Below are 13,924 nucleotides of genomic sequence, written 5' to 3'. Positions count from 1 at the left end.
ATCTCTTAAAAAAATCTTAATCACCATTCTTTTCAGTATACTTAATAGATAGACTTTTTATTACAGTCATTGATCAATGTACAGTATACTTGTAATAGTCTAATTTGAACCCATTATAACATTAATTCTCACACAGTGTAGGGGGTAATCAGTAACAATGGGTTATCATCCTCTACTTAGTCCTGGAAGACAAGTTAGATTCAGGTAGAAGGATCAGTTGACGGGAAGTCCAGCCTCCCTTCCAGTAGGCATTGGGAGCAGGATCCCCAGTTTCTTTCCAATCTTGGTCCTGACTAGACGCATGAACTGGAGATCTTGTTCCCATTCCATGTGGCCTTCTGTCTTTTCCTCCAGTTCTCTCCTCTCTGCATTTCCATGGTGTGGTGACCTTAATCTTTTGTCTTTTGTTTTTCTCTCCTGCTTTTCTGCAACAAAAAACACTTCTGAATTTCTGATCTGCCTGTAACTTCTACCTTTTCCTTTCCCCCTCTGTCTCATGGAACCTTCCCAGACAGAGGATATTTTGGCCAGTTTCCTCTCCGAGTAACTCAACTCTGAGGAGAGAGGCTGGACCCTTGATAGACTAAGGTCTGTTAAGCCACTACTAGTCCACTAGCCACTATTGTTCGGTCTCTCCTCAGCACCAGCAGCCTGGGTGTGAAAACATAAGGTGGCAAGGCCATTTTGTGGTGTGGAAGGGTGGAAAGGGCAAAGCCAAGAATGAAGACCAGACCTAAGCAATGTTCTTTAATTCCCCCCCCCCTCATTTGTGTTTAGAATGAGTTTTGTTCTGGGTGGGAGTATCAAGGCAGTGTGTGCTCACATGCATTCAGAATGGTGCCTTCCAGATTCACGGAGCTGGATCTAAAATTAACTGAGTGGACATAAAAAATCTTGTGAGTGCAGGCTTGTGTGCACGCGTTGGGAACACTGGGCCTAAGCAAAAGGGTACTAAGCAAAGCAAGTGCCTGCTTATTCAGGCCATTTGCAGTAGCGGCCCAGAGCAACCTACCTCTTCACCACTGCTCCGGTCTTCCACTCGAAGCAAACAGGCAGCCGCTCTTTGTGCTCCTGCTGCCAGCCCAGCCACCAGTCATGCTGCTGCTGCACAGTGTCAGCAAGGCTCTTCATGGCTCTGGCGAAGTCAGTAATACTTCTTTTTCTTCCTCCAATCGGTTTATCCGCCACAGCTTCCTTCTCTGCACACACTCTGTTTAGTGATATTTGCAAGGCAGCTACTGGGTCTTTCATCTCTCCCTTCATCAAGCTCTGTAAAATAACTGCATTTGTCTTAGTATAAGCTACTTGGCCACACAATACTACAGCAGGTAGTTCATTTCAGTTCAATTTTGTTACAGTCATTGACCAGAAAAACGAGGGGGGGGGGACCATTAAAAATGCAGATATCAATATGACAATTACAAAATAAATTAAGGAATAAGATTATAATTAACATTGGTAAAATAACCAACTAAGACGTATTCATAACCTTCAGATGTATCCTACCCACAATGTAACAAAATTTGGCAACCTTCCACAGTCTAGCTTCATTCTGTTAGCTAAAAGACGAAATAAACATAAGTTATCATCCGAATCTGGGTATAAGGCAAGTTCAGGGCAAATAAGCTCAAATCTAGCGTCATTATAAAACTGGCAGTGTAAAATATCATGAGTCGTACTTTCAATCCTTCCCAAACCACGTGGGCACACCCAATCTTCCTGGGGAATTCCATGAAACCTTCCAGCACTGCTGTGTGCAAAGCATTACAGCGGGCTAAAGTGAGAGCTCAATGAAGCTACAGCAGGTAGTTGCAGCCTGATCTGCTTTCACATTTTACCGCTCTGCCATGTCCCATTGCTACTGATGACCACCTACACTGTGTGAGAAAGAAGCATTTGACTTAACTTGAATGGTTCTTTCTACACAGTGCATGGAGGTCATTCAGCCCACTCGTGGATCAAGCAAACAGTTCACCAGTAGTTCAGGTTTCTTTCTGTCTCCTTTTTGGACCTCTCTGTATACACTGTACTGTGGTGCTGTGACAGTTCTGGAACTGGGGATCCTACTTCCAATACCTGCTGGGCGGACTTCCTGTTACCTAATTCTACTACCTGAAACTAACTTGTCTACCAGGAGCAAGTAGAGGATGATAACCCATTGTTATTGATTACCTCCATACACAATGTAGAAAGAACTATTCACAGTAAGTCCAGTGTTTTTTCCTCATTTCTTATGTTTCCAATATTCTACTTTTTACTTTTCAGTTCTTCCCTCTATTTTGATAATCTCTCTTAACATTTATTTTGATATTTAATAATGATGATCGTGGAGTACAAACAACTGTATAAAAAGAGTTGAAAGTGCATTTACAGCACTGTAAGCACCTTTTAAATATACTATGTTTGACTAAACAGAGTAACAAATCAAAAGTTGGTGTATTGCCTTGCTTTTGCGCAGTGGTCCACTAGATTGCTATTGTTTTCACCTCCTCCTGCTTAAGGAACAAAGTCACTGCAGCTAGTTTCCTTGAACAGAAGGAGATTGCACTACTCAGGTATGGGGCACTCTCCCCCCCCTCCCAAAAGTAAGGAACGGGCAGCTTTGTGTGTGAAAGGGCCAGATGAATGAATGGGGAACAAAAATGCCACACAGACAAGTGCCTGGTAGGGAGTGGCGCACTTTATTTCCCAACAGGAGGAGGAATAGACGATGATATAGGGCCAGCTTATTTTGTTTATATCCCACTCCACTCCTAAATATATTAGCATAACATGTTTGTTTGTCTAATGTAAATTGGTGTATAGCTTCTGATTCTGAACTTGCGTGTTGAGCTTCCTAGAAAGAGCTTTAGAAAATGGAAGGCTTGCATGGATTGAAGTGCTTCTCAGCACTTTTCACCTGTTGTGTTGCTTAATTGCTTGCAAACATTCATTAGTTTGTTTCACTTGATACAAAAGATGGAGGCATCTGAAGCAAGAGCAGTGAGAGGCTGTGGTATAGAGAGGCCTTTCTACATTGTCACCAGGAGTAATATGCTTGTCAGACTCCCAAATTGTACTCCTGGGATCATAGCTGAATGTGTTCTGTATTCTTAGAACAGTCAGGCTTTCAGCTTTCTCCCAAATTTCCAATTCATCTGTAGACTTTCTATGATGATTCCAGTTCTTAGAATAACTTTTCAAAAAAGCACCCAACTTCTTTTTAAAAGCGCCAAACTGCAGATACTCCGGTCGTGGTTGGCGAGTGTGGTGACAATTTCCCAGTTACAAACACTCAAATCTGTATCTGTACAGATTTGACTGGGAAATGCACGATTGACGAGGGATGACTGTATAGTCTTTACTGGATTCAGTAAAGAGTTGGGGGGGGGAACCCTCTAATCAGTTGTCTCATTTCTTATGCTCTTGTTGTCATTTCGCTTTTGGTCAAGTCAGTGCAGAGACCAAGTTGTGGAAGTGCCTAGTACAATGACCTGTGTTTAAATATCTCAGGTTCCTCTTCAATAATGCAGTAATTCCACCCTCCCTTTGAGATGATACTTATAGTGTGAGTTTCTGCTTGGACTGTCTTTGATCTCAATGTGCTTCTTTCATAATCTGTGATTGACTGCTGATGTGGAACGCCCTCTGGAAGCTGATGCAAAGCAGCTGCATATTTTGGCATTCTACTTTGTACATTATTCTAAAGCTTGTAGATTTCATTACAAAAATAGATTAGAAAAGCCTCTGCCATCTTGTAGGTTTTGAAAGGCTATGCATTTGGTTACTGTTTGTTTTGTGTCCTTTGGAACAGTCTGCCATCTGACTGTTTATACACTTTAAAAATAATGGAATAAGCAGAGATGTGATATATTTTAAAGATAATTTTGAGCTAGACATTTTTCTGGGGAAATGTCTGAAACTTTCTCATGCAAATTTTCCTCATTTGCAGAAAACTTGAATAATTTTTCCCTTTGCATAAACTTACATAAATTTTACTTGACACAGACGAGTAAAAAAACAAGTTGCTCTAGTAAGAACTAACCTGCCTACTTTCCTTTCATTATCCCTACAACTGGACTAAATTTGGTCCAAATTGGTTAGACAGTTCACAAGTTAGCCCACTTGTGCCTCAAACATTCATGCGTCCACCATCTTGGATTGGATGGGATGGGATCATCACACACCATGCCATTGAGGTGTCGCTATGTCCCCTACAACTATACCAAGTTTGATCCAAAGCGGTTCCCACTTGCACCTCAAATTTTCAAGTTTCTGCCATCTTGAATTAGGGAGGATGACATCACAAACTATGCCATTGAAGTGTCCCTGTGTGCCCTTACAGCTGTAGCAAATTTGGTTCAAATTGGTTAGGCAGCTAAAAGGTTATCCCTCTTGTACCTCAAACATTTGTGCCTCTGCCATCTTGATGACATCATCACAAACAACTGTGTCCCTATAACTGTACCAATTTTTTTCCTATTGGCCCAGGCATTGTGAAGTTGATGGGATGGGAGACACACACTCACACAATGCCAGGTGATCTCATAAGCTTACTTTCCTTAAGGAAAGTAGGCTAATGATTCCTGATGAGTGGTGGGGGGGGGGAATCCTGACGATAAATGTACCAACATAGCATCTGATTACTAAAATATTTTGTCTGACTGATGAACTGAGATAACATTTCTTGACCCCTGCCTCTATCTATTTTTTTAAACCCACCATATTACCTCCTCTTTACAAATCAGTAAAACACATGCTTGTGCCCCCTCCCCCTCCCCCTCTCCCTCTCCCTCCCTTAGGGGTAATCACACAAAGAAACATTAATTACAACTTTGAAATTACCAAACTTGCCTACTATTGCATTCATACTAATGTACTTTATGAAACAATGAATTTTTTAGAAATGGAAAATTTTCCACTGAAAAATAAAATATAGGAAAGGTCACACATCAATTTATTTAAATGTATATACTTCGATACTGGGCTTGTGCACAGTTTGGTTGGTTCTAGCATAGGCAAAACTTCAGATTTATCCTTATTGCTGCTTATAGATCATTCTAGCCATTTGCAAGAGTGCTTTTTCAGTAAAGGAGACTTAAATATTCATTGTCATTATTATTTATATATCACTTCTCCACACAAAAAGATCTCAGTGGTTTACATAACAAAAGCAATAAGGAAATGGTTCTTAGTCATCTTCTTTTTAAAAATATTTTTATTCATAAGAAAATAAACAGAAATAACATAGTTACATTATGATCTCTTGAACGTCCAACAGTTACATATGACAGTCCAAAATTCCGCTTCCAGCCTTTGCCAACCTTCCCCCTCACATCAGATATTACAAAAAGATATAAATGCACTGATCAACTCTCAGTATTTTTTTAAAAAACCAAATCTTGTGTGTGGGTGTCAACCTTGTACTAAATTGTAATTTATGAAAGGTTCCCAGGTTAGCGCAAATTTTTCATCTGAGACATTCTGCAAATAAGCAGTGACCTTAGCCATTGAGGCATATTCCCATAGCTTTAGTAGCCATTCATCCAAGGTCGGGATTGCCTGTGACTGCCAATTGGCAGCGTAGAGAATCCTGTCAACAGTAATCATATATAAGGACAACTTTGTGTATTTAGTAGGTATACCAGGTTTAGTCATATTTAACAAGAAAAGCTTGGGTGAATAGGGAAAGTTTATATTTAAAATTTGTTGCATCTTAGAATCAATTTCCCCCCCAAAATTGTTGTGCTTGCCACAAGTCCACTTCATATGATAGAATGTCCCTGCATGATTGTTACATTTCCAACAGTCTCCCAAGTAATTACTGACCATCTTACTAATAGTTGTATTAGTTGCAACTTGTGTATCAGTCCTAATAAATGATCAAAATTTTTTGTTATTAATACTTCAAATTCCGTTAAATCTCTGAGCTTGTCTTTGTATTTCTTTTTGCACTATAGAACTAATTTGTAAATATTGAAATCATGAAGGTTCCTTGGACCATTCCAAAGTAAGAGTTTGAATAGATTTAGGTTTTGCTTTTCCAATAGTTAAACTTTGCATACAATATGCCTTCTCTCTCCAAGAGTCAAACATTAGATTTTTCTTCTTTATGGAAAAAAAATATTTAAAATAGATGGCAAAGGTGATAGATCCGGGCTAATACTTTTCTTATACTTATCCCATACACTTACCAGACTGTTTCTGATTGTGTGGGATTTTATGTCCTGGTCATTTCTCTTTATGTTAGTCTATTAAAACTTGTGTATTCCATCTGAAAGATTTGACCTTTCCATGTCCATAATCGGACCGTATGGTTCTCTGAATCAATCCAAGATCCATGTCAAACAGCTGGTATCATAGTATAGTTTCAAGTTAGGGACAGCCAGTCCTCCTCATTCTTTTGCATCTTGCATAATCCTACACTTGATTCTTGGCTTCTTGTAAGCCTGGTTCTTAGTCTTCAAAGGGCTCTCAATCTAAAAAAAACTAGCAATAAGGATAGTTATCCCTCTCTTAAATATGAGTCATCACCTGAAAATGTGCCACTTTACCCAGTTAGAAGTGGGTCATCCTGCTAGTTAACATTTTTGCTATTTTGTCATCCTTTCTAGCTTTATTGTCTCTACAGCTAGAAAGGATGGCAAGTGTTTCGGTAGTGGATGAAACATTTTATTAGGAGCACAGACTGGATTAATACAATGCTGTATCCAAACTGTAACAACAAGAATTTGCAACATTTTCCCTTTTCATAGAAGTGGTAGGACACTAAACATTCTGGCTGCTTATACCTGTTTCGTATTTTTAAGATCCTTATTAGTATTTAGTTAGACTTTTGTATAAGAATGGACTGTAATAGGCCTTCTATGTATTACTATTCAAAAGTGAGAAAATGCCATTTCAATTAGCAGCTATTATTTGTCTGCCTGGGTTTTGTTGCTAGCTGCATTTTTTTTTAATTCAGAGAGTTTTTCTTCATGCAATCATTTTAACATTTATAACTGAACCATTGGTAACAGAATTTCCCCTTTCTCCCTCGAAGTAGGAGGTCACGGCTCACAAAGGGTGAACTTCCACTCCTTGCTCCCGATAGACAGGAAATCTCAGGTGTTTTTCAAGTAGCTGAAGTCCGTCCCTCTTCTCCCAGCATGCTCAAGTGTGATTCCCCAGTTCCTTCCTGTCTTCGCTCCTGATCAGACATACACCTGGGCTCCTGCCCAAATTCTAATCTGCATTCATCCTTCTACCGGTGAGCCTTTCCCCTTTCTACAACTGAGCATGGGCAGCTAGCAACCTGGGGACACTTTAGCAGGTTCCCACAGAAAGCATTGGGGCGGGGACGGTCAAAAGAAGGCCCTTAAACAGTGCCGCCACAATGTCCCTGCCCCGCAAAGAAAAGAAACCCCCCCAAGAAATGGGGGGACACAAGGGACCCTAACTGTCTTTTTCAGTCCTCAAACTGAGAGTCTCGATTGCTGCTTAGAACTCCTCTGAGCATCATTGTGAGGTGAGGTCTCCTCCTGCCTGCTACTGCAGCTACTACCCTTCCCTGCCCCCACCCAGTTCTGCCTTACTCAATTGATCTGAAATTCCCAATTGTTTCTGTTCTATCATTACTTATTATGAATACAAATGCGGCAAATATTTATCTAGCACTTTTCAACAAAAGTTCCCAAAGTGGTTTACATTGACATAAATTTAAAAAAAAAAAAATGGCTCCCTGTCCCCAAAGGGCTCTGTCTAAAAAAAGGAAAAAAAAAGAAACGTAAGATAGACACCAGCAACAGCCACTGGAGGGATGCTGTGCTGCTCTCCCTCTGCTAAATAAAGAGAATTGCCACTTTTAAAAGGTGTCTCTTTGCTCATTTAGCATTCAGTTGGTAAAGTTGGGGTGGAGAGTAAAGCTTGAAGAGATGAAAGTGGGAAAGAAAATATATGGATAGTGAAGCAATATGCTTTGACTGGATAGCTTGAGTGATTTGGGGGATTGAGCACACCTAGAGCTTGTTTTTCGTTTTTGCAGTTACAACCTGCATACTTGCTTTTTATCCTATCCAGCACAACAGATCATGAATATTCTCTGGTTGCTCATATGTATTTGGTGAACCCTTCTAAGGCCACACAATGATATTTTAATATTAGTGCAAAAGCACAGTTTGTATGTTTTAATACAACTAGTCCTGTAGCTAATTCAACATGAACTATGAAAATGAAGATGTATTTTTAGAAAACACACAAATTGAACACTTTAATCCAATATCTCTGCTTAATGACTGATCCTGATTAGAAGAAGCCTATGTTCCTGGATAATTGTGGAATAAAAACATTGATTTAAAAATTCATGAGTTGTTCAGAAAAATTCAGACTTAAAACTTCCAAAATAACCAAGACTCATAGGAATTGTGTCTGGAAAAATCTGTGAACAGCTAGTAGCAATTACAATGAATTTCAAGAAAGCCAACTGAAACATATTTTGGTCTAAAATTCATATGATTGTTAATCATTGCCTGTTAAAGTTGTTGGTTGGGGTATATTCCCATGTATGGAATTTATATTAAAAAGTATGGATTCTTGGGGAATAGGGAGCTGCAAAAAAGATTATTATTCAACACTGGAAGGACAAATTCACTACTGATCTGCAACTTTGCATAACTGATCCTTCAGCTGGGAAGCTGTAGGGAGCTAGTAAGCAAAGTGGCATAGATGGACTATTTTATTGGGTTATTCTATTTATAGGCATTAGAATTTCATTGTCCTATGTATAAATGTTATATAGAAAAGTAATTGAGGAAGACAGTTGGTCGAAATGTGTCTGACTTGTACAAGGAGTTTGGAAGAATTAAGGACATTGCCACCAGTGTTTCCTCTAACAGGGATTCCCAGGTGTTCTTGTGCTGGACTAGGACCGAGCAGACCCGAGTTCAAATCCCCATTCAGCCATTATACTTGCTGGTTGACTCTGGGCCAGTCACTTCTCTCTCAGCCTAACCTACTTCACAGGGTGGTTGTGAGGAGAAACTTAAGTATGTAGTACATCACTCTGGACTCCTTGGAGGAAGAGCGGTATATAAAATGTAATAAATAAATAAATAAAATATACCTCCCAGAATCCCCAGCTGCAATGGCTTTTGCTTGGGGATTCTGAGTGTTGTAGTCAACAACATCTGGGAATCCCTGTTAGAGAAAACATTGATTGCCAAACCGTCAAGACAGATTTGAGGACTTTTCAGTATTGAGGACCATAATAAGAGTGGTGTTTACATGTTTGTGAAGACTTGTAGACCATCAAGGCTATTAGAATTTTTACTGGCAGTTTATGTATTAAAATTAATTATTATTAATTAAAATTTATGAAAAATTTTAAATATTTGTGGATGAGTCTTGTGAACTACTATTTAGGATTTTAATGTATACATGTTTACACTTTAACATGGGATATTGGCTAATGAATACACTATGCACATAAGACTTATCCCTGATCTTTTATAGTTTTCTAGAGGTGTGTGTGTTCCAGAAAACTTTGAATTGGCAAATTATGCATACTTTTTTCTCAGAAAGCATTATTATGCAATTTTTCCCAATGCCCTAAATAAATATATTATGATCTGATTTTGCTTGTTTCTTGACCTATATACTTAGCAGCTGACTATGAGACCTCCAGTTGCAGGGGAGTAACAGCAGGAGAGAGGGCATGCCTCAACTCCTGCCTGTGGCTTCCAGCGGCATCTGGTGGGCCACTGTGTGAAACAGGATGCTGGACTAGATGGGCTTGGGCCTGATCCAGCAGGGCTGTTCTTATGTTCTTCTGTTCTTTTGACATACTTATGGCATACTTAACACTGCACTGGCATTACAGAGGATTTTAGCTTATCTCCCTTGCCCCCTGAAGTCCACTGGGTTTCCCCAAAATAAGCCCATGAGGATTGTGTGATTCTCAGGGACATGTTTTCAGGAAGCAAGATGGGTTTCAGAAGAAAGGAATATCAAAATTGCTCCTCCATGAGAGCATCAAAACCATGTTGATCTGGATTTTGTTACGGTCCAGGCCTGATTTATATACTCAATATGCTCATTAGCTAGCATACAAAATTAGGCCTGGCTCATAGTGTCACCAAGTGACCAAGTTCTTTTATATGGTGACCATGTAGGATCTGGGCGCATGGAAGAAAGGAGATCAAACCAATCCTCAAAGATTCAGTGGGCTTTATTGAGTATAAAAGAATAACAACATCAATCAAACTGAGCAGAAAGCAGGGCATTCTATCAATATATTACTAACAGCATTTAAACAGAACATCCTAGCCAGTACCAATATTCAACCAGTGTGTTCCTAACTACCATATGTGTGTGTTTTAAATCTTCCTAGAGCCTAATACAATTCAGATACAGACGGAAAAGGGGGGGGGGTAAGGAAAGCTGAGGGCTGCCATGGTTCAGGAATTAGTAGAGCAAAAGGGGGGGGGGAGGAGGAGGAGGAAAGATGGAGGGGCCCAAGGCTTGTAAGGAGCAACATATTACCAGGATCAGAGACTTGAGAGTGGTGGATCTCTTCAGCTGAAGGAGCGAGGCTTCTTGGCTGGAGACAGGAGTGTTTTCAGTTGCTCAGATCATGGCTGAGAGCCAGAGCACCATGGCTGGGGAAGTCTTGACTTCTCACTGTGCAGTAGAAGTCACAGACAGCTCCTGTCCATGGACAGAGTTCCTGCTTGTTGCCCAGTGGCTTAGCAGCAAACTCTGGGATCCTTGTGAGCAGCTCTTTCTGTAGGCAAAAGATGCTAATCTGCCATGTCCAGAGACTCCTCCTTATAGTGGTTCCATCCTTTGATGTCCATTTGAATCTTCTGGATCACAAAAGGCGTCTATTCCTGCTATCCTCTGAATATTGTCTTTTAATTACCAAAATTAGCTCAGGATATTTGGTCAGTCCAGAGAGATCTCAATCTCATCTTCTGTTAGCTGCTTATCTTGAGGAGGGGACATTGCCCAAAGCAAATCTACATCTCTGAGTTGCAGTTGGGCCCCAGATGTGCTAGCCTGGTCCCAAAAGGTGTTAAAAGTCAGGAGTTAGTGAGAAAATTAGTTCTATTTGTGTGAGACAGCCATTACATTATTTCTTGTGTACCTCTATCTAGTGTGTAATTATAACAAAAGAATATTTCTCTCTCAGCCTAACCTACTTCACAGGGTTGTTGTGAAAGAGAAACTCAAGTATGTAGTACACCGCTCTGGGCTCCTTGGAGGAAGAGCGGGATATAAATGTTAAATAAATAAATAAAAATATTTAAAGTAACACCAAAGGGGTACATGTGTGAGACGAGTTAATCAATACATTTGACTAAGGCAGAAGCATCCTGTCAGTGAGGTAAGGGGATTATTGGACAGCAGGTTAATTTCAGCAGTGTGAGACTGGTAATTAAGCCTGACCCATTGTGTCTCAGTGAGTTTCCACAAACACTGATAACCAATGCTAGATTACCCCTGCCTTTACAAATCATTTACCAAGCATTACCCAGGCAGATCTGGGCATCATGTTCACCTCAAGTTCAGGCTTTTAATTGAACTCTTAATATAAAAAGAAATCAGACACAGGCCTGAATTCTATATACGTATTAATATTTTGGGGTGCCCATAACAATTTCAGCAAATGAAAAAACTCACCATATCAATTTTCCACTCTGTAGCTCAAAAGTTTTTTTTAAGCAGCCGGGTATTTCAGCTGAAATATTTGTCAGGAGTTGGGGGTCAACAAATAGATTGTAATGTGGTTTAAATCAGGTCTCAACAATTCCCAGTTGCTAGCTCCTCATGGTGCCTGGAAACTCAAGGGTGGTGCATGAGCCAACTGATGGACTGAAATTATCAGGAAGAGGAGTGAGGAAGCAAAACGGGGGCAGGTTGCTTCCTTCACCTCCTGGTCACATTGGTCTATGAGCCAATGAGACAATCGGGAAGAGGAGGGAACAATCCACCCCATGGTGCTTGCTTCCTCCTCCTGGTTGTGTTTGTCCATTGCCTGTCTGAGCCAGACTGATATGACCAAGAGAGAGCAGTAAAGGTGAGTGGCAGGCATTGCTGGCGGTCATCAGGAGGAGTAAGCAGTCAAGGTAGGAACAAACAAGATGAGGAGTCCTCTTTCCCCATGGAGTAGAGGGTGTTGCTGGGGATAAGTGTCAAGGCCATGCCGCCACCACTGCCCTCTGCACGGTGCCTAAATTTTTGGACTGGCTCCTAGGCCCAAAGGAGTTTATCTAGGTCTGGTTTAACTGCTATACACGATAACCTCTATATTTGTGGATCCTGCATCTGTGAATTTGTGTATCGGCAGTCGGGTGGTAGACACCTGATCTCGGTATATATTGTAGAAAATCTGGGGTATCTGCTGGTTGGGGTGGCTGTAAATGACCTCTGAGGTCATTTCCAGCTGCTATTTTGAGGACATTTTGTGGCCCATTTTGCCTCTGAAAAAGGGAAACCACTATTTTTGGCCAATTTTTTTACTCTTGGGGGGGGGCTGCAGGATTGCTGGGGAACTGCAGAGCATGGTAGGGCACCTTACCGTGCTTCCCCCCCCTTTTGTTTTGGCCTTTGGGGCCATTGCCCCTCACCTTAGAAACCTAACCCTTGAAATGCCATTGCCTCAATTACTCTGTATTTGCAGTTTTGGTATCTGTGACGCTAGCCAGGAATGGAACCCCCGCAAATATCGAGCTTTTCCTGTATTGCAACAAGTCCAAAGTTTTGTCTGGAAAGAGATTATTTTTATAGGAATACTCAATAAATCAATAAAACATATATGTACTTTCACACACTTCCTAATTATAATAACTCGAAGAACATTAATTAAAACTTTGACATTGCCAAGTTTGCCTAATACCTTATTTCTTTTTCTATATAAATTGTTTTGAAAACTTTTTTGTTGAAAAGTGGAATAGAGGAGACCCTTGATTATTTCACTCAAACGGTTATTTGGGGCTTTTCACCTCCTGTGATAACTAAAAAATATACTTGCTTGCTTTAAAGTTTCAATAATCTGCAAAAGAAATAATTGTGTATAAAATCACCAAACAAATATTCTCTCCCGAACTAATAATTATTCTGGCTGAAATGCATCTGTTCAGTAATGTATTAGACTTAATTACAGTAGGGTTTTTTGCCCCTGTTGCTTTCTTTTTCTGGTTAAGTATAAAAATATTTCCTTTTCAGATCAAATTGTCAGAGACCGAATCACAGAAAGGGACAAGGAAAAGCAGAAGGAAAAGAAGAAACACAGGTTAATGTCTGACATCAAGAAAGAGAATGGAGAAATGAAATTATTTCAGAAAAGTAAGTTTGCACAAATACTATTTAGTACCTAGATATACTACTCTTTAAATTAAAATACTAACTTTGCTTAGCTCAGACTTCACTTTATATAGGGAGCAGAAATGTGATACCTAAAGTAACTTTTGATTTAAGTACTTAAGGAAAAGAAACTCATTTGAGGATATTGCTACTGCATTGATGTATTTGGAAAGGTGGAGTATAAATTCCTGGAATAATAGGATATTCAGCTTGGATGAATCCATAGTCTAATGCATCTCCGAAACAGTGATTAATTATCAAAGGTCATCAATCTGCAAATATGTGTTTGAAAATTAAAGCAAACCATGTTTCTTATGCCTGACATCTGAATTTAGGGTACTAGCCTGTTCACACAAGTTCTAAAATCTCCCCACGCACACACACACCTATCCCACCCTGCAGGTGGAAGGAGTGTGTTAAGTGACTGCACAGATTGGGATCAAAAGCACTGTGGCAGGTCATGCAAGCAGCTTGCACTTAAGTTAGTTGAATGTTTGCCTGTGATTTTCTTTGAGCAGTTGTTCCTGCCTTCCCCACACATGTCATGTTGCAAACTGTTTCTGAACTGTTCTTCAGTTTCAAAAACAGTTTGAAGAAAAGCAAG

The 13,924-nt window shown here is 40.0% G+C and overlaps 1 protein-coding gene across 3 annotated transcripts in view; it reads left to right on the top strand.

Annotated features, from left to right (window-relative positions):
* The window catches only part of RSBN1L (round spermatid basic protein 1 like), a 65,850-nt gene that overhangs the window by 9,197 nt on the left and 42,729 nt on the right, over positions 1-13,924 (top strand). For all 3 annotated transcript variants that reach the window (XM_053256435.1, XM_053256434.1, XM_053256436.1), the window contains exon 2: positions 13,183-13,302. In XM_053256435.1, the coding sequence (XP_053112410.1) occupies positions 13,183-13,302 (120 nt within the window). The remainder of the gene's footprint in view (positions 1-13,182; positions 13,303-13,924) is intronic.

The sequence above is a fragment of the Hemicordylus capensis genome, chromosome 5 (assembly GCF_027244095.1).
Source record: "Hemicordylus capensis ecotype Gifberg chromosome 5, rHemCap1.1.pri, whole genome shotgun sequence".
NCBI lineage: Eukaryota > Metazoa > Chordata > Lepidosauria > Squamata > Cordylidae > Hemicordylus > Hemicordylus capensis.
The sequence above is the reverse complement of the archived record's forward strand: the minus strand, read 5'-3'. Positions and strand labels throughout refer to the sequence as shown.